At 42.6% G+C, this 25,187-nt stretch overlaps 1 protein-coding gene across 1 annotated transcript in view; it reads right to left on the bottom strand.

Annotated features, from left to right (window-relative positions):
* The window catches only part of CELF4 (CUGBP, Elav-like family member 4), a 695,746-nt gene that overhangs the window by 192,988 nt on the left and 477,571 nt on the right, over positions 1-25,187 (bottom strand). The window contains exon 6 of the mRNA XM_009331557.1: positions 21,375-21,391. Coding sequence (XP_009329832.1) covers positions 21,375-21,391 — 17 coding nt within the window. The remainder of the gene's footprint in view (positions 1-21,374; positions 21,392-25,187) is intronic.

Genomic DNA, 25,187 nt, shown 5'->3' with positions numbered 1-25,187 from the left:
GCCATTTTTTACTCCAGTGAGGAGTGAGAAAAGGACGCTTTTCCTATTTGGAAAACTGTGAATCCTCTTTGTTTTTAAGCTTTGCTACAGAAAGAGAAAGCCAGCCGGCCTTTGAACCCTGACATAGAGGCAATTCTCACTGAAGATGGGTTGGTATCTTCACTAGATTGCAGAAAAAGGAAGGGGGGGGGGGGGGGGAGAGACAAGCATTTCAAAATGTGGTAATGAAAATGCTCACAGGAAATGTGTTAGATCAGTAAATACACTCTAATGGCATTTGCACTTATTTAACATCCCTTTTACACATCCAGTATGGCTTAAGGGAGCCTTAATATAAATGTGAATTGGGGTCATAGAGAAATAGGTACAAGGAAATGGGCACAAACTCATGGCGATGCTTTCAACTGGGATGCATTGGTGTAACTCCCAATGTATGTTAGGTAAAGATTTGGCCATACAGTATATTTCCCCATGCAGGTGCAGACACACAGAAGCACACGCTTTTCCTTAAAAATAGTAAGCTTTCACTGGGCCCCACTTCCCATTAAAGAGGACTTACATCCTATGAAAATTCATAAACTCTGCAGGCGTTTCCACGGCGATTTGACGGAGTAATCTCCCGTCATCTCAGCTTCTTGGTGACAATGACAAGAGGAAGATGGATTTATCAAATACACAGTGACATGTTTATGACCCTGTTTTGCATAAGCAGGAACCTGAGCCAAAGGCTGTGCAGCTTGAGATAGCAAGAGGGTTTTTATAAATATTGTGACAAGCAGAAGTGATATTTGGAAGAACATGAAAAAAAAAATCTTTCATTTTTTTTGAGACGGACCGCATTGTGGCAAGGCGGGGGAAGAAAGCCTTTTTCCCCACTTCTCCACAGTTCAATTTCCCCAAGAGCATGAAGGCTTAGCTCTCCCTCTCACTGTGAAAAGTTTTTCTGTTAACCCTTCTCCTCCCTCTGCTCAGAACACCCTTTTTATAAATGTGTTGTTAGGAAGGGGGCAGGGGGAAATGCTCTCCATCTTTCAGTGATACAAAAATAACAATGGAAAAGCTATAGGAACACAGATGGCACCAATAACTCCATTTATAACATGCACGCAAACATGCCAGGCCCAGCTCCAGACACACTGCTGCCGTCACCAGCATGGTTTTTAAATGGGGAGCACCACCAGAGGACCCACACACTATTTGAAGTGGTTTTACCTTATTCTTGCACACAAAATCTTACTATTATGATTATTACTGTAGTTCCTAAACAGTGGTCTAGATAGCTCACAGGGTACTGCACAGGGGACCCTCTCAGGTTACTTGGGGCTGCAGAAAGTTTTTGTCTCTTTAAGGCAGGACTAGACCTACAGTGGTGTGAAAAGGCTTTAGTGCCCAGGTTATTCAAGGTCTTGCAGAGAGACCGGGTCTTTATCACCAAACTGACCTATTCAGTGTCCCAGGCTGAGCACTAAGAGATGGGCATAGCCTCCCCTGCTCAAACTTAGGGGCAGATGAACTGTTTTCCTGCATGTCCCCTTAGCAGCCCTGCCTGCATGACAAATAGAGCTGTCGAGAGATGGAGAGACACCTTCAGCCAGAGGTCCCTCCACCAGAGGCCACGGAGGTGCTCCGGACTTGGGAGTCTGAGGTGTGCTGAGGTTTGCATAGCTGTGCCATGCCCGGGGGTGGGGATGCACAGCAAAGGCAGGACCAGGGAGCGGGGATGTGTGATGTTGCAGAGCTGAGGACCGAGCCCCACAGTTTTATATCCACAAGTTCCACAGCAGGGGGTATCCTGAACACTGCCAGATACTCTTCTGAAGGCTGGCAGCGAGATAATAAAATGTTTGCACTGTCTTTCAACTTCTTATAAAACCAGGAGGGCTGGTTGAAAATGCAGTAAATGAATCACAAAGAGCTAAAGAAGGAAAACATGAGTAAGAAATGTGCTTGGATGTGTTTTTCCTCTCTGGATTCCATCGTTTTTGTGAGAATTTATACACCAAATTAGAGGATGAAGCTAAGAGAGCAACTGTGTGGAAGGAAGGGTTGTAGGTACCAGAGAGCTAGACAAACTTGACCAAGACCTGCAATGCTCCATGTGAAATATAATCTTTGTTTTAAGTTTGTTTTCCTCCCCCCTTGCTCTTCTTTTTTCTTCCTCCAGATAAATATATTTATTAAATGACCCTTCTTTAGAATTACACAGAAAAGAGAGTTCAGGAACCTTTATTGAACCGACCTGTAAAAGTAGAGCAAAATCAGCTTCTCTGTTGTTCTCTCTAAATGATTTTTCCATTGCATTTCACATCTTATCAGGGACTTGTTTGGGCTTGAAGCTCTGAAGCTTTTTCTGTAGGTCAGTTCAATAAGGCACTCAAAGCTGCTTTTCTCTCCATTGATTGGGATGTTGGGTATGGTTTTGGGTTTTCTATTTTTTTGGAAAGTAAAATGATAAGCCATTTTTCTGTCTTTTTTTTTTTTTTAATCTTTAAAAGCAAATAGACATATTCTCATTCTTGGTCCGTCATAAAAATATTCTTTTTCATACAATGAATTTATCCCATTTCATTACTTGATGTCCAGAAAGGACTCTTAACTTCTCCACTAACATTGCAGTGTTATAAAATTTTGCTCATAGTTTTGTATTCAAACAGTTATTTCACCAGACATGAGATAGGAATGAAACAGCAGCTTCATCAGCCATTCCACCCCAGGGTAAATTGACCCTCTCTGTATCAGCAATCTATAGCCTGTTGCACAAAATAGTTCATTTGTCCCAACTTCTATTTTTGGTGTCATCGTATCTAAGGAAGAGATGGATGCATAAGCTGAGATCAGGTTGAAGGGACAGCATGTGAAGATTTTTAGACAGCCTGAATTAAATAATAGTCAGGGGACAGATAACACAATTGTATCAGACCCTACACTGGTAGATGAGGATGACAGCACAGGTCTGCCTCATGGCCCAGGAGTACCTGGGATCTTCTCACGTGCTGGCTAGTGGTGAGTGTTTAGAGAAGTGTGGGGCAGCAATTATGAAATGACCCTTCTCCTGTGCCTCTTCAGCTATCTGACTTCTTGAACAACAGTCCACACCACAAGGTCAGAGATGGGCTCCAGACTCCCATCTGTCCCTTGGTGCCATTTTCCCCTGAGAGCCGTTCTTAATTTCCACCTCTAATTAGTCCTGTTCCCAGAGAAGAACCACCAGACCATGGCATGGCTTCAGACAGCCCCTGGCATAGCCTCAAATAGCCCCCCTGGGTCTACAGCAATGAGCAGGGCTACCTGAAACCCTGAGGGAGTTCTGTGACTCCCACAGGGACTTCTCTGGGTGGATAAAATCCAAGAGCCCCTCAAATAAGAGCACAACACGCATACAACACATCTTCCTCCCACAGCCCCTGTTCAGGCTTGAGGCAGCATTACAATATCCCAGGTGGCCAAATTCGAAATTGCTATAGCTCTGTACAGAAGTCACCTTTCTTTTTAGGCATTAGTAAAAACTTCCTATCTCCAGTTGACTGATTATACATTTTATCTGTTACATTATATTTCTTCTTCCCCCGCTCCAGCGTCTCCCCCCTCACAGCAAACAGTTTCATGCAAACCTTCTAAGATTTCTGTGGGGAGTGGTAGGCAATAGAACTCTGTTGTCTAATGGGACTTCCACCGGCATTTGGCATCCTTCCTGGCATTTCACCCTTCATATTATAATTTATAGTGTAATGTAATTTTTTTCATATCACGCTATAACATAAATTATTGCCAGTTTGTCCTTAACACTCAAGGAGACAGTCTAGGGCTTTTCAAACCAGGAAAAAGAATGAGAGAGAGAAAGAAAGAGAGAGAGGGAGAAAGAGAGATGGAAGGAGGGAGGGAGGGAAGGGAAGGAAGGGAGCAAAGGAAGGGATGGGACGGAGGGATGAAGAAAGGAAGGAAGGAAATTTATTTACAGAAGCAAAGCCCCTAAAACCAAACCAGTATTTCTAAAGGCAAACTTACTAAATAAGATAAAATAAAGAGGACAACTTTTTGCCCCAATAACTTATTAAAATGCTCTGCTTCAGCCTAGGATATATCAATGAGTCCTCAGTGGATCAGACAGGAGAGAGTCTGAGGAATAGACCACGAGGCTGAAAAATAATATATTTTCAAGTTTCCTTATCTTTCTCACTAGTATGTCCCTTAAATTATTAAAAGTGAAAGACATTTTAATATCACTTGGAGGCTGTTTGTTCATTTTTGGCATCTTATTTAACCTGGAGAATAACATTATAGAAGACAGTTTTACTCTCTATTTACTTTATTACTATATGTTATTTCTATCATGGTCGCAGTCAGAAGCCCCATTGGGTTAGGTGCTGCACAGATGCATCCCAAGGCGTGAGCAGCCCGTTTAGTTAAGGAGGCTACAGGGATGCGCTCATGTCCCCTCCTCTCCGAGCTGGCACCGCTCCACAGGCAAAACCATGCCCTGCATGCAGCAATGCTGGCAGAAGACTGCTTCTGCGTTCTTCATTTGCATCACCTGAAGAAATCATCACACTCCACCAGCTAAAAAATGCCCTCCCTCTGCTCACGTATCCTGTGTCTCCTTTTGGAAGCTCCACCGAAGCCGCCAGCGAGAGCGGTGGAGGTGCCCTGGTGCAGTCAAGCATCTGGGGACGCTCTACAAGCAAGTCCCAAACTCCGAAATGAAGGGACAGATTGCTGCCCTCTTCCACCACTAATTGGTCTCAATGAAAAAAATAGACAGGAAAATGGAAATAAAATATTTTTAAACATGTATATGATAGTTTGGGGTTTTGCTGAGGTTTGAACTATCAGGCCAGAAAGGACCATTTGACCCTTGAATGTGGCCTCCTGCGCCTGACAGACTGGTCAATCTCCTTGGGAAAACTCCCCATGTGAGCCTTAAGGTAGTTCACCAAAGTATTTAGGGCTGCATGACAAGGCACAAGCTGGTCCCATCCTTGCCTGTGGCTGCAGTGTTGCAGGCAAGTATGCTGCTGTGTGCCAGCTGGACCTGCTTGCGAGCTAGGACAGCTGGAGTTAAAAGCTGTAGCCAGCTCCTGCTCACAGCGACCTGGGCTGTTATACCATCTTTGGGTGTTGGATCACAGCACACCTCATTCCCCTAATCACACCCGGTCCAGGGGGACATCGTGAGAGGAAAGTGGTTTTGGAGGAAGCCAGTGCCTCCTTCCCCCTCATTTTGGACAGCGCTCATGAGGCACCAAATGCTGGGAAAGTCTCTGGGCTTTTGGATCAGGGTTTTTGCTAGAGGCCAGCACTCCCCCCTCCCCTCCCTTCCCTCCCCTTAGGAGGGGAAACTAGGGTTTTCAGCTGCTGAAGCAGAGCAGAGAGGTTACAGAACCACCCAGAGCCCTCCAGCTGCAATAATCACTACGGCTTGTGCAGGATTTACACTTTGCAGTTGTAGGATTACACTTATAAACAGCTCCAAGAAAAGAAAATTAAAAGAAAAAATACTATGCCATCTTTTCATCCCTCTCCTTTCTCCGTGCTCTGCTTTCTAAACCTCCCTGGCCCAGGACCTGTGACCACCCATCTATGGAGTCCCAGCAATTTTCCTTCCTCTTTCTACTGTGTCCTTCCTCCATAGCCTTGCTCAGTTACTTGAGCACAGTCTTTTAGGACAGCACCACACATAGGACTGCTCTTGGGATATGGTGTGTATTTGCCTTTTCCCTGCATGGATGCAGCTTGTGCAGGATGCCTGTGGTTTAGTAAACCCTGTGACACCGTCTGACAATCACCCACATACAGAGTTTGCCACCTTTATGATGGGCCGCTCCAAGGTCTATATACCTTTTGCAGGGTCCATTTTGTAAATATCTTTGCAAAATTGCAAGATCCTAGGAGCTGTTTTGGAAACGGACATACTCATTGCATTTTTGAGGAGGCAATATTGATACCTCCCGTGGAAATAAGAAGCAATGAAGGTGCAGAAAAGTCCTGTCACATCAGCCTAAAGTTGCCTGGTAGAAGAAGCCAAAATAGCAATCCCACTGCTGGGAGCCTCTCCGCTTCGCAGCTTGAGAAGTCCTCACCAACTTTTTCCCCCTGCTTTTTGAGCAGCAATTTGGAGGTTTCACCCTCATTTCCAATTTTAAAAAGAATGGGTAAAATCTGTCTCCCACTTTTTCTAAATGTCATTTTCCTGGCCACATCTGGTCTTCAGGCTGCCCTTCCCCTGTTTCACAAGGAGGGAATACAGGTAGGCTCCTGCTCTCATTCTGCTGCTTAATCTAAGGATTTATCTGGTTTTCATTTTCTGCCTGATTGTAAGTGAAGTTTGTCCATCCTAATCTTCTCTGGGGGCAGCTCATGAGAAGCACAGATGTTTTCTGAGCCTGTAGAGATTCTCAGAGGAAGGACTGCAAGGTGGAGTTGCACTCTTGAGACAGGGTCTATAGAAATAGATGCGCCTATATTAATTACTCTGCTGAAACAAAACACATGCCTGAACTGATGCTCCCTGCATGGACCCAAACAGCACTGTCTTACCCTCTTCCATCTCCTTACTCCATACTCTTAATTTTTTTACTCTATAAGTCCATGTCCAGGTTTGTTTCCTTTGCTCTGCTCTGTCTTCAGACCCTGAGCAGAATTTAACTCAATGTGTTTGCTTAGACATTTTTTGTCAGCCAGCTGAGCAGAACCACTACATTACAGGGACATATGTTGGCCCCTCTTGGACTTAGCCCGCTCTCTGTGTTTTTGACTTGATGGTTTTGAATTCAATCGATTGGTAAATGGCTAAATAGTGAGAGAAATTGCTTTCCCTCATTACTCTGCATGGCTGTGTCATTACCCTTTAATATTGCATCATTATTGACTGATGCAGCCTGTCAAGACATGGCCAGCGGGATGTAATGTAGCGGTAGAGATGTGCAAAATATTTCATTCCAAGTTTACTCTTCTAATGGGAGGCATGTGTATGGTTGAAAGAGAGAGCAGAAGAGAGGTGTGAAACCCCAGCAACCAAATGGACAAGCCTACTCTTTAGCTTGGCCTGGACTTCAATCTGTGATGAACACTTCAGTGGAGAGATGCACCCATTCTTTATCATAGGGACTAGATCTTGTCTAAGCACAGAAAAAAACATGCCACTAAGACTGGATATCCCCAAGCTCATCCTGCCCCTGACATGTCTGTTCCTTGATCTAACAACTCTGTGACTTTTCTCTTTAAATACTATTATGTCTTGATGTAACCAGTTAGATGTAGTCCAAGAGATATAAACTAGAAAAAGAAGATAGCTTTCTGTTTTGCTGAGCTTCCTAACTCCCAGAAACAAACAAACAAAAAAAGAAAGGATTTCTTTCTTTCTTTTTCTCCTAATCTTTTTACTTAAACAAGTGGTTTGAAGTTGCTTGCTCCCTGCGTTGGGCTGGCCAGCTCTGGGCTTCCTGCTTCCCTCACACATTCCCTCCCAAAGAACATAACTTTGGGCACTGTATCAAATATTTGTAATCTGCTTTCTTAATTTCGTTTGGTACTTGGAGACTTCTGCTAAGTAGTCCCTTCCCATTCAAGACTCTAGTCTGCTGCTTCCATGTCTGAGCAACACACAAGAAATGGGAGAGGTCAAATACAAATGGGGGAGATGGGGGAAGAACAATAAAACCACCCCAAAACAACTCTACAAAGAAAAGATGAAAGAAGAGAAAGTGGCAATGTGACATAAAAATAGTTATTAATTCACCTGTCCATGCTCAGAACATATCCATGATTGCTCATTGCCTACTAACTGTAGTCACTTCTAAGTTAACCCCCAAATGGCTGGCAGCACATGGGCATAGTCATGAACACCTGGAAAACGCTGTTCACCTAAAGTGTAATTAATTGATCCCTGGAACTCCTTGCTGCAGGGAATTGCAAATGGTAAAAGTTTACATGGGTGTAAAAAAATAACTAAAGAAATTCATAGGTGAAAAATCCACCCTGGGAAACTAACCGTAAGGAATTCCTGAGCCTACACCACAGGAAAAGTAATGCTGTACGTCTGTCTCATTCTTATACTCCTAACTGCTGTTGGCTCCTGTGGATAGATGGCACCGGGTTAGATAGCCTGGCTTGATGCAGCTGTTCTTATTTCCCTGTGTTCATGTAGAACAGGTATTTTGAAACAAAAACATATTAGTAAAAGGACGGAGAAAAGTGTGAGAAAGAGATTTTAGCAATCAGTTAAGAGAGAAAGAATTAAAGAAAAAAAAAGAAATATTGCCAAAGGGCTGGCTCTCTGCCCTACTATTCTGCTTCCCCTCCCCCTTGCCATCTTAGCTCTCATTTGGGAAAGAACACCCGTCAAATTAAAGGTGGATAAAAACTCATTAAGAAACAACAGGCCTAGATGAAATTGCCACTGGGATTACACTGATGGGATGGTCTCCCCCCACCCTTTCTTTCATTCAAAGATTACAAACCCTTTTTCTCCTCCAGGGCTCTTGCCTCCATCCTGGTCCTGGCTAACTCCACTCCTGCCTGAACCCCTGGGTTTGAAGGGTCCATGTGGGTAGACAGAGAGTGGGGGTTGTTTGTTATGCTTCCTTTTGTTTTTAATTAACCTCTGGTGTTTTCTTTGCCTGGAGAGCAAATCCTCTCACCCTGATTTTTTACACATGCCAGCATTCAGACTGCAGAAAAGTTAGATCTAGAGAGAGAAGAACTAAGAAAGTTAGAGGGGAAAAAAATGCTTCTCGATCGAAAGGAAGAGCATTATATGGAGAGAGAATTGCAATCTGTGTAAGCTTTACAGGCCAATTTTTGCTTATTAATCCTGGTGTGAAGCAAGCCCAAGAGGACAAAACCACTCACAGATTGATAGCGACCTACCAGGTTTCTGCAGCTCAGGATTCCTGCAGCAAACTCTCATTTCACAGGCTTGGAGAGAAATATCCGGGCTGGGCTTTAAGACAGAGGTGTGGAACATGACCCCCCAAAAGAAAGCTTTTCATGCTCTTTAACCCATGCATTTATACACAGTGATGATTCAACAAATGGCAGTACTGAAACAGCTGTAAACTTATTCAACAGACCTATGGTTATATCTGAAGCACATAGGGGTACTTTTGTGCTCATGCCCTGTGACAAGACAGCATGAGAAGATACCCAGAATGTCATGAGAGGTCCTAAGGTATCAGGAGGGTTGAGATATTTCACAAGGTAGTGGCAGTGCAGAAGTGGAGCATAATTGCAAATTAGAGGCTAGAAAAAGGGGAGCCACTGTCTTCATTGAACTGTCTAGACAGGAGTTCCTGGGATCGCTGGGGATGTGAAGTGCAATTACTGTTTAGATTTCATGTGCCTTAATCTCCAAGAGTGAGCTGATCTCTAGATTTCCAGTCATGCACATGCCAGCAGTTACTTTCCGAAATATGGGAAAAACCCAGATGCAAGTTTGTGGATGGACCAACTAAAGGTCAAGGAAAGGCACAAAATATCCAACATGCCACTTTAACATGAAGACAATCAACTTGACTAACTCCTAGTGTGAATGTGATTAGAGAAGAAAAAGGAATACTTCTGGTATGTATTGAAGCAGAAATATGGGTGGGGGGCAGGACAGGGATATTTTTGGTAGGCAGATTAACACAGGCATAGTCATATCTGGGGTCACAACTTACATTTAAACCTTCATTCCAAACAAAATGAGACTGAAGATATCTGCAGAAACTGAAGAACAGATTTCCCTAAAAACCCATTATTTGTGTGGACTTGTTCAACAACAGCACAACATCATGCTGCGGAGCGGCTGCTCACTTCAGCACCCTGAACCTTTCCATGCGTATTATCATCCTCATCTTTTTTGGTCTCTCCACTTTGCTAACAGTGCTGTTACATAAGGGAACATAGCAAATAACAGCTTTCCTGTGAAAAGCGTTATCTTTCCAAGGGAGAGACAGCCCAGCAAAAAGCTTTCTGTCACTTTCAATAGGGACTTTGGGCTAAATTCTCAGCTGATGTAAATCAGTGTAGCTCCACTGAACCTCAAGCTGATGAAGCAGCTTAAACCACCTGATGTTCACCTCGGAGAATCCACAGGAGATGTTGGCGCACAGGCTATGTATTAAAATAATAACGGTAATAATGACAATGACATAAATGGAATTTGCTATGGGGCCCCTGGAACACCAACAGCATGTTGAAAATATGGACAGTATAAACATTTGAATATGAGCTTCCTGTTCTGTAAACCAAACTTGGGAATTCAATGTTTTGTGTATTTTCACTGAGTAAATAATCATTCCACTGCTGTTTTGAAAACACTGAAATTTGGAAGTAAGATGAGTTAGATGATACAGTAAAAATAAAACTATTTCAAATCTTGTGTAGTTGAGTCCCAAACTCATTCCCCCACTCATAGTCTGCTATGACAAATTCAAATCGGGGAGTCACATATGTAAAGTATCACTCATATATATCATACTGAATACCCATAGAAAAGAATGCTGAAATAGTTGGATTTTCACTTCTCCAGACCTGGATTTCTTCCCCTTGCCCTAAAAGGGAAATCCAGTCACTGTTAATAATAGCAGGATCTTTACTGCGAAGGAAGAACAGCCACCACAGAACAAGGTTACTCACACACAAGGTAATGCACTCAAGTGGGTTGCATGAAGCAGGTAGATGGTTATGGTAGTCTTAAATCTTGTGAAACTGAGCATACTCCCCAGTCTTATGAAGCACTTGTAAACTGTTCCTCCTGTTCTTCACTTCCTTTAAGGACAATTTCATGCCATCCCAACCTCTTTGCTCTTTAGATACCAAACAAACCCGGAGGGCTATGAGGTCAAGAAACTCTTCACAAAGCCTTGGGTCTGTTGCCTATGAAAGGAGGGCCAGAACCATAGCAAAGTGTTGGTAGGACCCTGGAGGAGCTGTCTAGCTCAACTAGCACAATGCAGGACCAGCTTCAAATATGCTATTACTAACAGTTGTGTTTATCTGATTTTTAATCTACTTCTAGTGATGGAGAGCCTCAGCCTCCCTAGACAACTAGTTCTACATCTTTTCTTTCCTCACCATTACAAAGGATTTATTTTAGTCAGAATCTTTCTCCATTCAATTTCCTGCCTCTTTCCAGTGGCAATAAGGAAGTGAACAGACCTTCCGACAAATAACAGAAACCCCATTCTCTCATTAAAGATATCCATTGTAACATCCGTCAAATGACTTGTGCCATGAGATGCAGACATTGATACAGGGCAGCGAGTTATCCTGACAGGGACAAGGGGAAGGACATGTCCTTCCACTTTCTTTTCCCAAACTTTATTAGAGCCAGTCTTTGAAAATTCAATATTCATTCTGAGCTCCCGCTTAATAAACTTGGCAAACCTGATATTTTTAAAACAAAACCAAACCATGCTGTTCACTTTCCCTTTTCATTCTTAATTGGCCCATCTAAAAGCAATCAAGTGAACATTTAGCTGTGGTAGAAAGAACTGCAGGAGACCTCTCCTCCAAATGCCATTATTCAGGAGTGCACAGGAGTGTGGATATGTTTATAGAGAGTGGGAGGCACTCTGCAAATTCTCTCTCAACAGTGACAAAGGAGCAAGAGGATACCCAGGGCTGGGACCACAGTGGGATGTAGGCTTCACAGTGCCCCAGTGTTGGGGACTAGCTGTCCGGGGCAAGTCACAGCCAGCTCTGCCTGTGGCTTAAGCTCCCTCAATGGTGTCAGGGAAAATTAGGCATTAAAAAATAAACTGTGTAAATAGCACACTTAATAGGGAGCTGCCTAAACTTGCCAAAATGAAATACTATAGAGAAAGAGATCTCTTAAACCCCATCCCTCAACAGGTCTCAGATACCACCCTTTGTTAGCGGATCAACTCGCTGGGATTTAGGTGCATGAGACCATTCTTGCACAACATGCCCACCCAGAGAAGGGTCCCCTCTCAACCAGCTGCTCTGTGAAAGGGAAGGTAAACGCCAGGCTGTAAAGCAAGAGGGAAATAGGTGTGTGTAAAGCATGGCTGTAAGCCTGTCTCTCCCGCAGCTGAAATGCAGACCTGCTAAAGCACTTAATCTATTTCACGTGGTAATGGTATTGGAGGTATGGAAATCCTGGCTGGGCTGCTTGGTGTGTGTGATGAAATACATCAGGTGTAGATCAAGTTAACTTTTCACAGCAGGTAATACAATTTCTAGAAATACACACACAAGTGTGTCTAGGGCAGGAATCAGATTTCAACAGTGGAGCCATACAGAACGTATAATTATATTTTGCATTTTTAATAGACTTATTAGCATAATAATGCATTAGTCTAATAGAATATTAATGTGATGCGGAAATATTAGCATATTACAGATCCTTATTCATTAATATATTAGACCCTTATTGTATTAGTGGCACAATCTACTAGAGAAAATGTTGCTTTGTGTCTGATATTGCAATCCAAGAAAAAATTGAGATGGCAAATAGAGAGCCTCTCTGTGTCACAGGCATGCCTGAGTCTAGGTGTTAATGCAAGAGCTGAGAAGAAAATGCTTTTGCAGGCAGAAAGCAGTTGATATTTGAGCAGTTTTCCCACTTGCTCTGAATTCAATCTAAAAACTTTTCAAGCTGTTTCCATTAAAATATGAAAAATCCTAAACCCTCAAGAATCTCAGAGCAGGAGGAAACAGAGTCCCTTTTCTGGCATTCAGATGCCCTCCTAAAATGTAGGGAACTCAGTTCAGATCATTGCTCTCCCACCATTTCATATCCTGGGGAATGCCTGCCCTGGGGACCTGGTGGCCCCCCTGGTGACCAGCACCCCCTTGCAGAGCTCCCCTGTGCCGGACACTGTCAAAAAGGTCATCTCAGCAGCTTGTACCACAATACACACAATGTGGATGAGCGACCTGACTACCTGTGTATCTGGTTTTCTGGCAACGGTCCACGTTCTATACCTCCCACCAGAATTGAGAAGACTGTCCTGATGAAAGCTTAATTGAAAACAGCAGTGTCCCATGAAAAGACCTGAAAAATCCTATTAAATTAAGGCCCCCAAAATTCCTCTGTATCTTTCTTAAGACTTTGTCAGATTGACATCAGTCCCAGAGTTCCATCATTGACCTGTTCTCCCCATTCACCCCTTATTAAGGAGGGAGACCTCTTTCAGCTTGTGTTGTTATGCATGCCTTTGTACTGGTGAAACAGACTCCGAGGGCATTTTTAAGGCAGGCTCCTAGGACAACCAGAATGTCAAAACAGGATCCCTCTTTGTGATAGGGACTCAACGCCTCCATGAATGGGACTGTATAATGCGGTTGTCTGCTCAAGCTGCATATTGAGCTGCATATTGGGCTGCATGACCTCGATGTCCTTATGGCAACTGAATAAACATTCTCTATAAGCTACGGAAAACAAATATCATCTAGCGACTTAATCCCACGTCTCTCATTCACAGACAGACTGACAAACAGGACTAATTCCTCTTATTAATACTTTGAGTATAGGCAGCAACGCTGACCAAGATGACTCATAGGTTGGATTACATGCTTTTAGCATAATAGGAGAATGTGTGAAACAGAAAAATGAAGAATGTCAGTAGGGATGCAGAGTTTTTAAGTTTGTTCTTTCTTTTTTCCTTTTGAGGAAATGCAGTACAGTCCTTTCCAGAAGCAGATATTCTCCACACTCCAGGTAACCCTCCCAAGTAAGGACAACAAAAAGAAGGTGAAAATCATAATGCTTACTCTCTTGAAAGCATTTGCATCTACCTGGCATCTCTGTGGCATCAGGATTGTTTGAAATTCCTTCTAAGGAGCTAAGCAAAGTAGGTATTTTGCTTTTAAAAATAATATACTAGATTCCCAATAAACAAAGCTGTTGCATTGAACTGACCACAGTGCAAATTTTTCTTAGTCTTACATTAGAGGCAATGCGCTGTTTTCCTGGGCTTTTTTTTTTCCTCCTCTTTCTTTTTTTCCTTGATGCATTTAAACAGCAGCTTTTCTCTTCTCCTTGTGATCATGTTAAATGTTTAATTGCTCTTTGCATTTGCTGATGGCACAACATAAGCCCCTGCAGTAAAAGAGATTTGTGCTAAAACTCAAGTGCTTAAGAAATAAGGAAAGAGGTTATATTTTGGGTCAGTTCAATTATCTCTATTTTTTTGAAATTATATATTAATTTTAATATAAGCTGCAGCACAGAAGTGCAATTAGCATTCAGACAATGCGAGAAAGTCTTGCCTGAAGTTAACTGATGTGTACTATCCATGCAAGGGATTCAGGGAGGTTAGACAGTGCAGATCACTGCCATAACACAGCTAAGCCAGGTCCTCAGATGGTGTAAATCAGCACCGTCAGTGCAACTGGTCTGATTCACACTGGATAATTATGTCCCCCCACTGCTATTTGAGATGGGCTCAAGATGACAGCATTGGGATCACCACTAGAATACAGACTTCTTCTAAGTTCCAAATTACATTAAAGTCATCCAGTTAGACTGAGAGCTAGAAACCCAAGCAAACCTTTTATTAGCAGGTATCAAGCTGTTCAAAACCAATGTCAGCCACTCCAAATAAGCCCGATTTAAGTAATAAGGAGAAAGCCTTGCCTCCCACTTTCCCATCAGTCCAAGGCAGATGCTTTTATATCCCATTTTGAGTTAAACCGTTGCACTCTCTGCCCAGTATAAAAGGGATGTTGAGCACAGGAGAGCCAAACCACTCTCTAGTGAGATCTATCTCCTTCCAAATTAATGCTTCAGGTAGCAATTGGTAGATATTTACCCTCTTACCACATCTGGCTCCTCACATCTGAATCTGCTGTAACCTGTTAGCAGGGCTGACCTAAGTTTTTTGCCAAGTTAAGACCCTTGTCTGGTGAAAAAACGAGCAAACAAACCCTTTATTTCTAGTCTCAAAACTCCCAACCAGCTTGAGTTGGGAGGTTCACTCAGCAGTTTTGTGAAAGAGTCTTGACTGACAGAACCTGTCTAAACTCAGAGAATTAATGAGCTTGTATTCTGCAATGGGATGGGAAAGGAAACCAGCCAGAGAGACCCTTGATACAACCATTATGCTGCTTTGTTACCATCCTTTGTTCAGCACTTGTATAGTGCCCAGCAGACAGGGGCTCTGCTGCCTGGTGGAGAGGGGGCCCAGGTGATCCTGAAATGCAATTAATGCATAACAACTTCAACCAATCCATCTAATTTACTGCCTGCATTTCTCCTGGGCTTGCTTCCCCCTTTATTTTTCCTCTCACCATGAAGGATAGCCACTCATCTTAAAAAAAAAAAAAAGGGGGGGGGGGAAGGAAAGAATACACAGGAAATAATGTGTTTTTTTCTGGATTCACCCTGCTTTTTCCCTTCCTGAACACTGTTTGGGGAATCTTTTATTTAACAAAACAAGGTCAGCTCATCAGCACAAAAGCTGAAAGTTTCACGGGGTCCAAGACTGCTTCTGTCTACGGAATTACTTTTTAACACATTCTGAGTTAAAATTATCCCCTCTGAGACAAATGCAGATTGACAGCCAAACACCAAACAATCACATTTTGTTAATCCATTTACAGAGGTGCAAATGCCTGATCCAACACCGGTTTGCTCTGACACCATGGCAGTGTTGTGGGGTTTTCTCTTTAAAAAAAAAAAAACAAACCAAAACCAAGATTTTGGGAGGGAGACTCTTGTTTCTGTTTAAGGAGAAGAGAGGGATTCTAGCAACCCCTGGGGCTGTGGGATTGCTCACCACCATCTCAAGCCTGTTTTGCTTGTTTGTAGTTCAGAATGCAGCTTTTGTGTCAAAAACTGAAGCCTTTAACATTTTCAAAGCCTGTCTTCCTCTCAGCTGTGGTGCACATGCTGATGGAGCAAAACAAGGGCACCCAGAGTTCAGTAGCTCTTATAATTGGACCTAAACTGATTTCAGTCTAAGGTCAATTTGAAGAGGAGGCTTCAGGTGACATTCAGAAATGACAGGAGAGCACGATGTAAGCCCTAATACTGCAGGAATAATATAGCACTGATCAGTTAGAAATCATTGCTGGAAAGTTGCTGTTGGGATTGTCTTGCTTGCACATAAGCTATGGATCTAGATCATTTAGGCAGACAGACACACAGATATGGGTAAGGAGGTGAAATCCCTTCCTTGTCACTCAGCGATCCAATTTAACCAATTTAATTCTTCTATTTAACTTTGTATGCCTTACTTCAAAGGTGTCTATAACCTCATTATCTAAGCATGGGAAATGTGGAATTAGACTAATCAGTAACAGAGATAAATAGTCATACCGTTCAACAGATGTGTACTTATGACTGCATACCTAACTCCCCTTACCTCTTCTTCTACTTTTGCATGCATCTTTCAGTTTTGAGTGCTGCTGGAAAGGGAAACATTCAAGGCTTAATATTTGTCTGCATTTTTTTTTGAGTGTTTGATACAAACACAGACACACACAGCTCTGCAGCAAACTCAGCCCTCTTGAAAATGGTTCGCTGAGCACCTCTGAAACATCAGTGTGAAGGCATTAGATCACACACGGGATACTCAAAAGCTGTGCCCAATGTCGAAAATTCACATACCCCATTTGCTTCTGCCTTGTCCTGCATGTAGAAAAGCCACCACCCCATCACCTGACCTTTAGAAAATAACTGTTTTCCACTGTAGTTTGAAAACACGTGCTCACGTATGGGCTGTTGCTTTGGAAGATAGATAGCAGGGCTGGAAAAAAAGGGGGAGGTTATATGACATGGCCCTTTTGCAAACTAACAGGTGACTCGGTTGACATCAGGCAGGGTTAGAGTGGTGGAGCTGAGTATGGTGCCCCTCGTCCCACCTCCTAAGCAGAACAAATTCCCACCTTCTACCTCATCTATCCTTAAGGAAGAAAAGGCTTAAAGGGATCTGCTGCTCACCCACTGTCCCAAGGACTCAGGGACTAAGTTAATACCATCACACTAACAGAACATAACAATGTGTTGAGAGTACTTACCACATTCCTTGAAATTGAAAAAAGTTGCCGTGGTTATTAGTAGCTCCTAATGATATTTGCATAGATTAACAGACTTTAATGCAATCATGAATGCTACAATCCCGGGGAAAATAATGAAGAAATCCATTATGATGTAATAAAGTAACTAAGTCAATACAGTAATAATTTGATCGCATATTAGTAATAATTTCATCTCCTGCTGCAAGGCAATTTTAATGCACATACCATTTCTGGACAGTTTTATAAATACCACCTTTGTTTGAGATAATTAATTAGCAAAATCAAAAAATACATTGCTGGTATTTTATACGATAAATTAGTCATTAGGTTTAAACTGGCAGGCTGTAATAAAACTTATTAAGATAAATGTGCTGGGATTCTTAACACTTCAGAGAAGCTGTTCTCCTCTGTCTTAAGGCTCTTCTGGTGCAAAGCTATTATCGCTGCTGGGTGGTTTCTATGTATGTTAAAACTCAATTATGAAAATCATGTTTATAACCCCGACTTGCTTAGCAATAGGAGCTGAAGGCATTAGCCCATACCTGCCCAGTGGACGAGGCTAAGGTGAGGGTGAGTTGCTGAGGGCCCTATTATTTCTCTTCCCATCGTCAGTCAGAGCCCAGAGCCTCCTGCAAGACTGAACCAAACTAACTTCACTTCAGAGGAACTCAGGTCCAGGTCATCCTGCTGATATAGGGGAGTGTTTTGCATTCAGGGGCAGGGGAGGGGGAGTACATTAATCATTACGGGGGTGGTTTTCTGCTTCTGCTTTTATTTTGTGATTACTGAATCATTTCTTGCTTTCCGGAAGTGCCTAGAAATCACAACGGACCTCAGCAACATCTGTGACAAAGTGGCCACTGGAGCCAAAAGCTACTACACTTTACAGTGACCACCGTTTCCAGCCCTCTGAAATATTCCCTCCATGTGGCTGGGGATCTGAGAAAGGCTTTGCTGTGTGTTTGGGGAGCTGTCCCAGCCAGATGGCACAGGCTGTCTGAGACTGTCAGAACTGGATGGGGACCAGCTTCTTGCAAGGAGCACAACTCTTGCCACCTAATGATCTGGTCTTGCCTCCCTGAAAGACTGTGCTGTGTGGCCAAAGCAAGGATTGCCGTTCTGGGCTTCATGACACCACTTTCCAGGAACAGGGGTATTAAATAATTAGATTGCATTTTCAAAGGGCATCATTTGGGTCTTGCTTAGACATCCCCTGAGCCAGTTTGCTGTCATCTTCCCAAGGTATTACAATTTCCCACTCTGGCCAAACTTGGCCCTTTCCCCACAGTTCCCCATCTAGCTGAGGTTTCCAAATCCATGTCACTTTGCATTTGGAATGGTAGTAAATGACACAAATTGATGATCCATCAAACTCTAGTCTTCTTTATAGGCCAATTCTCAATGCAAAATACGAATGTCCCCAAAACCTCATTCTCATTTATAAAAAACTCAACAGAGAGTTCAACATTTAGCTGGGAGCAGGCCACAAGTGCTGCTGGAATCTACTATTAAGCCAATATTGTAGCCAAGCAAACAGTCAAAAGACAGAGAATGTGGCAAAACCGATTGCTCCTCCCATTCAGAAAACCACCTTTGGTGTAATATCATTAGGGCAGCACAATACATTATAGAGCTAAGAAACTCTACTGTAGAAATGCTCCCTTTCCTAATACACCATGGGCATCACTCTTGAAATAAAATGATAGAATCAATACTTTGTCATACTTGTTTAGCTTCCTTGGGGAGAGCAAATGTTTTTCCTGGCCAAGCAGCAATACCTTCACTGTAGGGATACTTTCTTATTGATGTACAAAGTGCTTTATGTACAAATTTGGTTTAGGAATCCCATAAGCTCTGGAGTGCTGGAGGCTGGAAGAACAACTGGGACAAAAATCATTGAACAGGCACTTTGTTCTGATAGATTTTCCTAAGCATGGTCTACTGGCCAATGTCAGGGAAGGCTATTGGACTACATGAACCTTCTGTATGACTCAGAATGGCAGTTATTATATAATCATATCACATCCTGGTGCCAATTGGCATGGGCCATTGCATTCAGTCAGTAGGCTGTATGCCTTGCTTTTCAATGAGACCTTATTAGACTTGAATATCCAGTCCTGATATTGGGTACGTTAATTGGAAAGCTGTTTAAAAGTGTTGTGACATGAAGAGGACTGCAAGTCTAGGCAAGGCTTCACAGATTATTCCATTTGCTGTTTTTTGTAGACACATGTCAACACCACTGTTCTCTCTGTTCTATCATCTCTGATTTGGTGCTTTTGAATACACAACATTGCTCTGACTGCTCAAAGGGGAAGGCATGGTTTTTCAGGACCAGCTTTTTGGGTGTAGGTTTCCTCAAAGTGGTCTGAGACTCCTAATTATTCAATGGAGCTATTCCTTTGGCTGATCTCCATTGTGCCTGCTGTGTGATGGATGCACATGACACAAGTTCTTCTCAACATTTGTGACCCACAAGTGATCTGGCACCTCCAAAATTATGTTTCAGTGATGTCTAGTGGGTGAATTGTCTGTTGGCTATTATATCTCTCCCCTGTATGAATTGAGATATGGAAACACAGAATAAAAAGGGACTGTTTTTGAATTGCCACATGAAACCGCTGAACTATTAGGGAAAATTGTGGCTTATCGGTAGCCCCATCCCATCCCTCTCACTAAGGCCTCCTGGCTACACAGGATGAGGTAACAAAGCATGGGGGGGGGGGGGGGGGGGGGGGTGGGGGGGTCTACCCCATTTGGCCAAGTTGGAAAAGCTCCCATGTAGTTGGCCATTTTGAGCGTAGCTGGTTCATGACAGTTTTTGGGAACCTTGCTGCTCAGACCTGTTTGCACCAGGGATACTCAGCTCCGTGGTCACACTCAGCACCATTAAATCAGACGACCTCAGGGGTGAGGGTAGGGAGGAAAAGGCCTAGGCATAATCCCTTCAGCATCTCCTGCGGAAAAATGGCTTTAGTGACAAGCGTCTCACAACTGCCATTCCCACAATCGTTCCCCTTGTCGATACAATGACCTTTCAGAGGTGGAAGCTCCTTTTTATTACTCTGTGCACTGGGGTAAACCAGGCCACGCTGTGTTATCTACCCAATTTATCAACACTATTTACAGCAGGTCCATTCCACTGTCTGGCTTAACTCAGTGCCCAGAGACCCGGCATTGAGAGAGGAGGCGGCTGCTGAAGAGAAAGAAATGTCAATTCCAGCCTAGTCCCCTAAAGTGAAATAAAAGAAACAAAGTAAATAAGGAAGGAGAAGTAAATACAGTATCTCCAGGGTGATTACATCTATCTAGTCCAATACAGGCAAGCATGAAACCAATAGAAACACCGTCTTATCCTCTTAGTTATCACCACACACAGAATGTCATCTCTTGGTGGCCTAAAAAGAAAGAAGCATGCCACATCCATCTTTAATGAATATGACATACCTCTCACCCACTTGTATTTCAGCAACCCCAAATTGCTGAAAAATGAGATAGAAGAGTCTGTTCTCCCTGTTTGCCCTGAATCATGAGAATGGATTAAAATTATTTTTGTTCTGCTGTGGTTTTTAAGGATTACTTTGAGTAATTTTGTTTTCTTTCTGCTCTTCTGTTCTTTAAGGGTTCAGGTTTGCCAGCCATTCTCCACAACTCTGTGATCAAGATGTAATCTTTAGTCTTCTTAAATGAAAGAAAATCAGGCTGTTATATACACAAATGCTCATAAAGGCTGTGGGTAATTGGAAAACACCAAGTATCATGAGACTTACTGCGAAATCACAAGGGTGGCAGTCTGCTCCCTCCATCACACTCAAGTCATTTGAGCCTTGAGCCTGCCTTTCTAGCAGGTTCAAATTCACTGAAGTGGCAAAACAGGCCATACCCCTTCTCCTGTGGTACTGCCATCTGGTCTGTAGGATGGTTTGAGCCATGTGATGAAGGGGATGCTGCTCTGATACTTCACAACATGCCTCAGCAGGTCTCTCTTAACGTCATGTCCTCCTGCCATATGATCTGTACTGCCCTCTCCCTTCAACAAGGTTCATGCCATGGCCATCCATATATTCTTCAAATGAGTTAATATATTCATTATATATTTCTCTATCTTACTCCCTTGCACCCTGGATTGATATCAGTCCTTGATAGCTACACTAATTCAAGACTAAACAGGTAGCCATCAATATCTTGGATTTTGTCTTGTATTGTTTAGACAAGTATTGAACCATCACACGGATGGTCCATGGGGACTATGACGAACAAAAGAATTTGTTTGTTTCCTTATAGCTGAAATATGACCCCTGCAAACCCCAGAGCTGTGATGTATCAAAATGTCTGGGCATAGTCAGAAATCTAACTCAACCATGTCTTCACAGATTTACAAATCAATCAGAGCAAAATCAGGAGACCTGGTGGAGGCTGCTTTCTTAAATCATATTTGAAATGTGAAATAAAGAGAATAGCAATAATAAAGCATGAAAGAAAAGATCTGTGTATAAAGGATAATTCAGACAGGTTCCACTGAAACTAAGGGCTCTGTTCAGGTTTCCTATTATAATTACACTTCATTGCTGACTCTCTGATGATGCCTAGGAACCAGACTTTGACAGCCCTCCCTCTAAAGCAGGCTCTCTAGTTTATTGCTCTCTTGGAGTTGGGAGCCATACCTGTCTACTCCAGGCACCTAAACCAGATGTCTGGCTGAGGCCCTAAAGAAACAGTCTGCTTGCACATGCCTTCAAGTCAGAGCTTCATTCTAACCACTTTGGACTTTGGCTATGAAGCTGATACAGCAGATGACAGGACAGGGGAAGACAGTAGAGATCAAGACCACAATCCTGTTCATCCTTGTAAGTACTTCACCAGGGGAGAAGGGACCCAGCTCAGGATGATGCCTCGTAAGAGGAGAGTTCCTTGACACTGCACTAGGCTTGCTCACAGTGTGGCTGTTGACCACCTCAGGTTCCCCATAGCAGGAGCAACAAGCCCTGGGTGCATCCAAAAGCAAAACAGAAAGCATTTAACAGGATTCGCTTGCACCCATTCCAGAACAACCATCCCTCCTGTAATTCCCTTTGTAACTCCCTCCTTATTTACCCTGGTAAGCAGAATGCAGCCCATCACTGGTAGTGAGCTGTTCCATTGTCACTATCATTCAGCTTCTGGTAGCTGCCTCCTAAGAGTCTCATGGTCATTTGGACACTGCCAATGTTGTGAGACACCTTTAGCATTCCTATCTGATTGGCAGTGAAGTGTAACACCACTAGCACTGAACTTTCTGCAGTGTCTGTTAAAGATAAGGGGGGGAAAAAACTTGAATAATTTATGTAGTTAGTTTAATTTAAATAATTTATATGCTAAGCATTGCAAACAGAGCTGGAGTTGATAATGAGTCCAAGAAGCACATTTTGAACTCAGTTGCAGATTCCACTGCATTGTAATTCTTGCAGGATACAGGATTTCCTAGCAGTATAAAGGCCGGGGAGTGTAAACAAGGTAGTTGCTTGAAGAAGAGTCTGTACAGACTCCTTCTTTACCAATTACCACCAGATCATCTTATGTTCTCTACAGCTTGTTCAGTTTGAACCTCCTGAAATTATCAAGAGCTGCATGCATTTCCCCAAGCCGCAGAGAGAAGCCTGGCTCCATTGTTTGACAAATAACAGTTTGTAACTGGTGTAATCTGTAATCAGGAATCAATTAAAGAGATATCAACAGGAAAGGAAAGATAAGGGAAAACCAGGAGAAAATCAATGAACAACATAAGGGAATTGATCATTCAAAGGGTCTTTCTTAAGCCACTGGGTCCTCTCAGAGGACTCTTTGTGGCATGTCCCGTAGGCTTTGTCTTTTCTTCTTTAGCTGTTTTTTTGGCCATTTTACATGAGGAAGCCCTTCTCTTTAGCAGTGGGGAAAAAGAAAAAAAAAATAAAATCCAAGCCCCCACCCTCCAGGTTCATTGAGTGGCCACTGCCTTTTACACTTATAACGCAAGTGAAATACATCTGAGAAGTTGCTTAAAGCTAAAGAAAATTGATGCTAAACTTCGTGAATTCTTGCATGAATTCACAGCAAATACCTCCAGGAACACTTTAGAGGATGTACATATCCTCCTGAGGGATGCAAGCACCAAAGAGACCACTAGCACATACCTCGTGAAAAATAATTTCCCACAAATCCTTACAGAGTTTAAGAACCATCTTTGTCATAGTAGGCCAATTATTTGCTACTGGCTTCTTTTAGCAAGACTTTTTTTTCTGTTTAAATTTCTAACTTCCTTAAAAATATACTTACTCATTTCCGAGAAGCCACTAGAACAGCAGTAATGAATCCATATTACCAACTCCAGCAATTGCTTTGAGTGTCAGGATATTTTGTGTTGATCCATGACTCCTCCCAGAGTTCTGCTGTTATGTGTGCAAATCACAGCTTGCAGTTAAAAAAGAAATACCTTTCCAGACATGAATTGCTGCGAACAAAAAAAGGTTGAAAATGTGAACCAAGTCCTGAGCCCTGAAGACTTGAAAACCACAAGAGAAGTGAAAAGAAGCCACAAATTTAACCACTGAAAAAGAAAAAAAAGTAACAATTTTTAAGTTGATCAGTGTTATGATTTTTAGGGGGTCTTATTCATCACTTTTGAACATCTGCAAGTTGGCACAATTGTGAAACCATGAAAGGCTTTGGAGCTTTTTCTTGTAAAATGCCAAGATTTGTGTCATTTCCTCTTGTCAGTTGTACAATAGTTAGGGAATTCACATGCCCAGTGAAAAAAATACTGATGATGAAGCACAAAACTTGTTTCAGGGGCTTTCCAGGATCCAAGGGGGTCAAATTCAAAAGCTTAATGCGAGGAAGTCTAGAGGTTACCCTCCTCCCTAGACTTCCAAGGAAGACAAAGGGAGCCCAGGCTTTCATTGCGCCCCACACATGGACTTGGGAAAGGTCATATAAGTACAGAAGATATGGTTGTGAGAATAGCTACCTCAGGTGAAGGACCTAATTGCATTTCTAAAAGTAGGAAACATTTTGAGAATCTGGGGTCATAATCTCCGGGACCAGGCTTTGTTAACTCTCAAGATGTGCATCTTCTTGTATGTCAGTCAATACTTGGTTTAAGCAAAGCAAAATTAAGCAGAGATGATCTCCTGCAGTCCACACCTAATCTTTCTCACTGAACCCCCTACCTTTTGCTTGAAAAAGCTTGTACATCAGTATACGAAGCAATAATTCTACTGTTGTCTGCCACTGAGTTTTAGGATATCACATTTAACAGGAATAGGAAGGCAGAAATTTTGTTTTGGACAGTCAGCATTTTTCTTTTCTAAACAAAGTGTGGGATATATGACAAGGAAACCTACTCTTTACTAACCACAAACAAAAGCAGCAAAGTGTAGCTGGCTCCCACCTCCTCAGTTCTAGTAGTTCATCTTAGACATAAAAAATTGCTCCATCTCCTCCTGGTGCTGAACTAGACGATATCCAAGGATCACTTCCAACCCCAACTATTCAGTGATAAACTGAACCTAGTTGAACAATCTTTAGAAACTAAGAAGGGAGAGGGGGGACAATCAGGGACTGGCCATGTTAGGTATGTTTCATGGCATTTCAGCATGTAAAGGTGGCTAGAAATAAAACTTATCCAATTGAGTTAATTTCTTCTCCAATTTGTCAGCAAACATTTTCAAGACAGAGAGTCTGGATTTACACTACTGGTCAGAATTTAACTTAGCCAAGGATGAGATAAAGCCTGGCAAATGTAGTAAACTTATCTACATTAGCGTTAAGTATTTTGGGTTTTTGTTGATGTCTCTGCAGCTGAAATATTGTGGGTATTAAAAGAGACAACAGTATTTGTTGTACTGAACTGTACGATGTTGGTCCTTGTCTTCTGCCCAGATGGTGCTTGTAGCATTGGAAGATGGTGATCTCCCCATTTCACCTCCATAATTCACTGGGTCAATTATGCACAGCTAGACAGCAAGAGCAGGAGAATTATTTCCTGACCCCATGCACCATCGGTTGAGAGATTCCTTTATCTTTAGCTGGTGGTGCCTTGATACCAACAGGAAGTTATTGTTACTGCTGGTAAATAAAGGTGTTTAAAAACCATTACAAGAAGATACGTAATGTGTTTTCTTTCCATCACAATCTCTTTGTCTTATCCAAAACACAAGCAGGGATGAGTCTTTCTCCCAAAGGTGGGTGGTAACGGTCAGAGC

The sequence above is a fragment of the Pygoscelis adeliae genome, unplaced genomic scaffold, assembly GCF_000699105.1.
Source record: "Pygoscelis adeliae isolate BGI_AS28 unplaced genomic scaffold, ASM69910v1 Scaffold68, whole genome shotgun sequence".
Classification (NCBI taxonomy): domain Eukaryota; kingdom Metazoa; phylum Chordata; class Aves; order Sphenisciformes; family Spheniscidae; genus Pygoscelis; species Pygoscelis adeliae.
The sequence above is the reverse complement of the archived record's forward strand: the minus strand, read 5'-3'. Positions and strand labels throughout refer to the sequence as shown.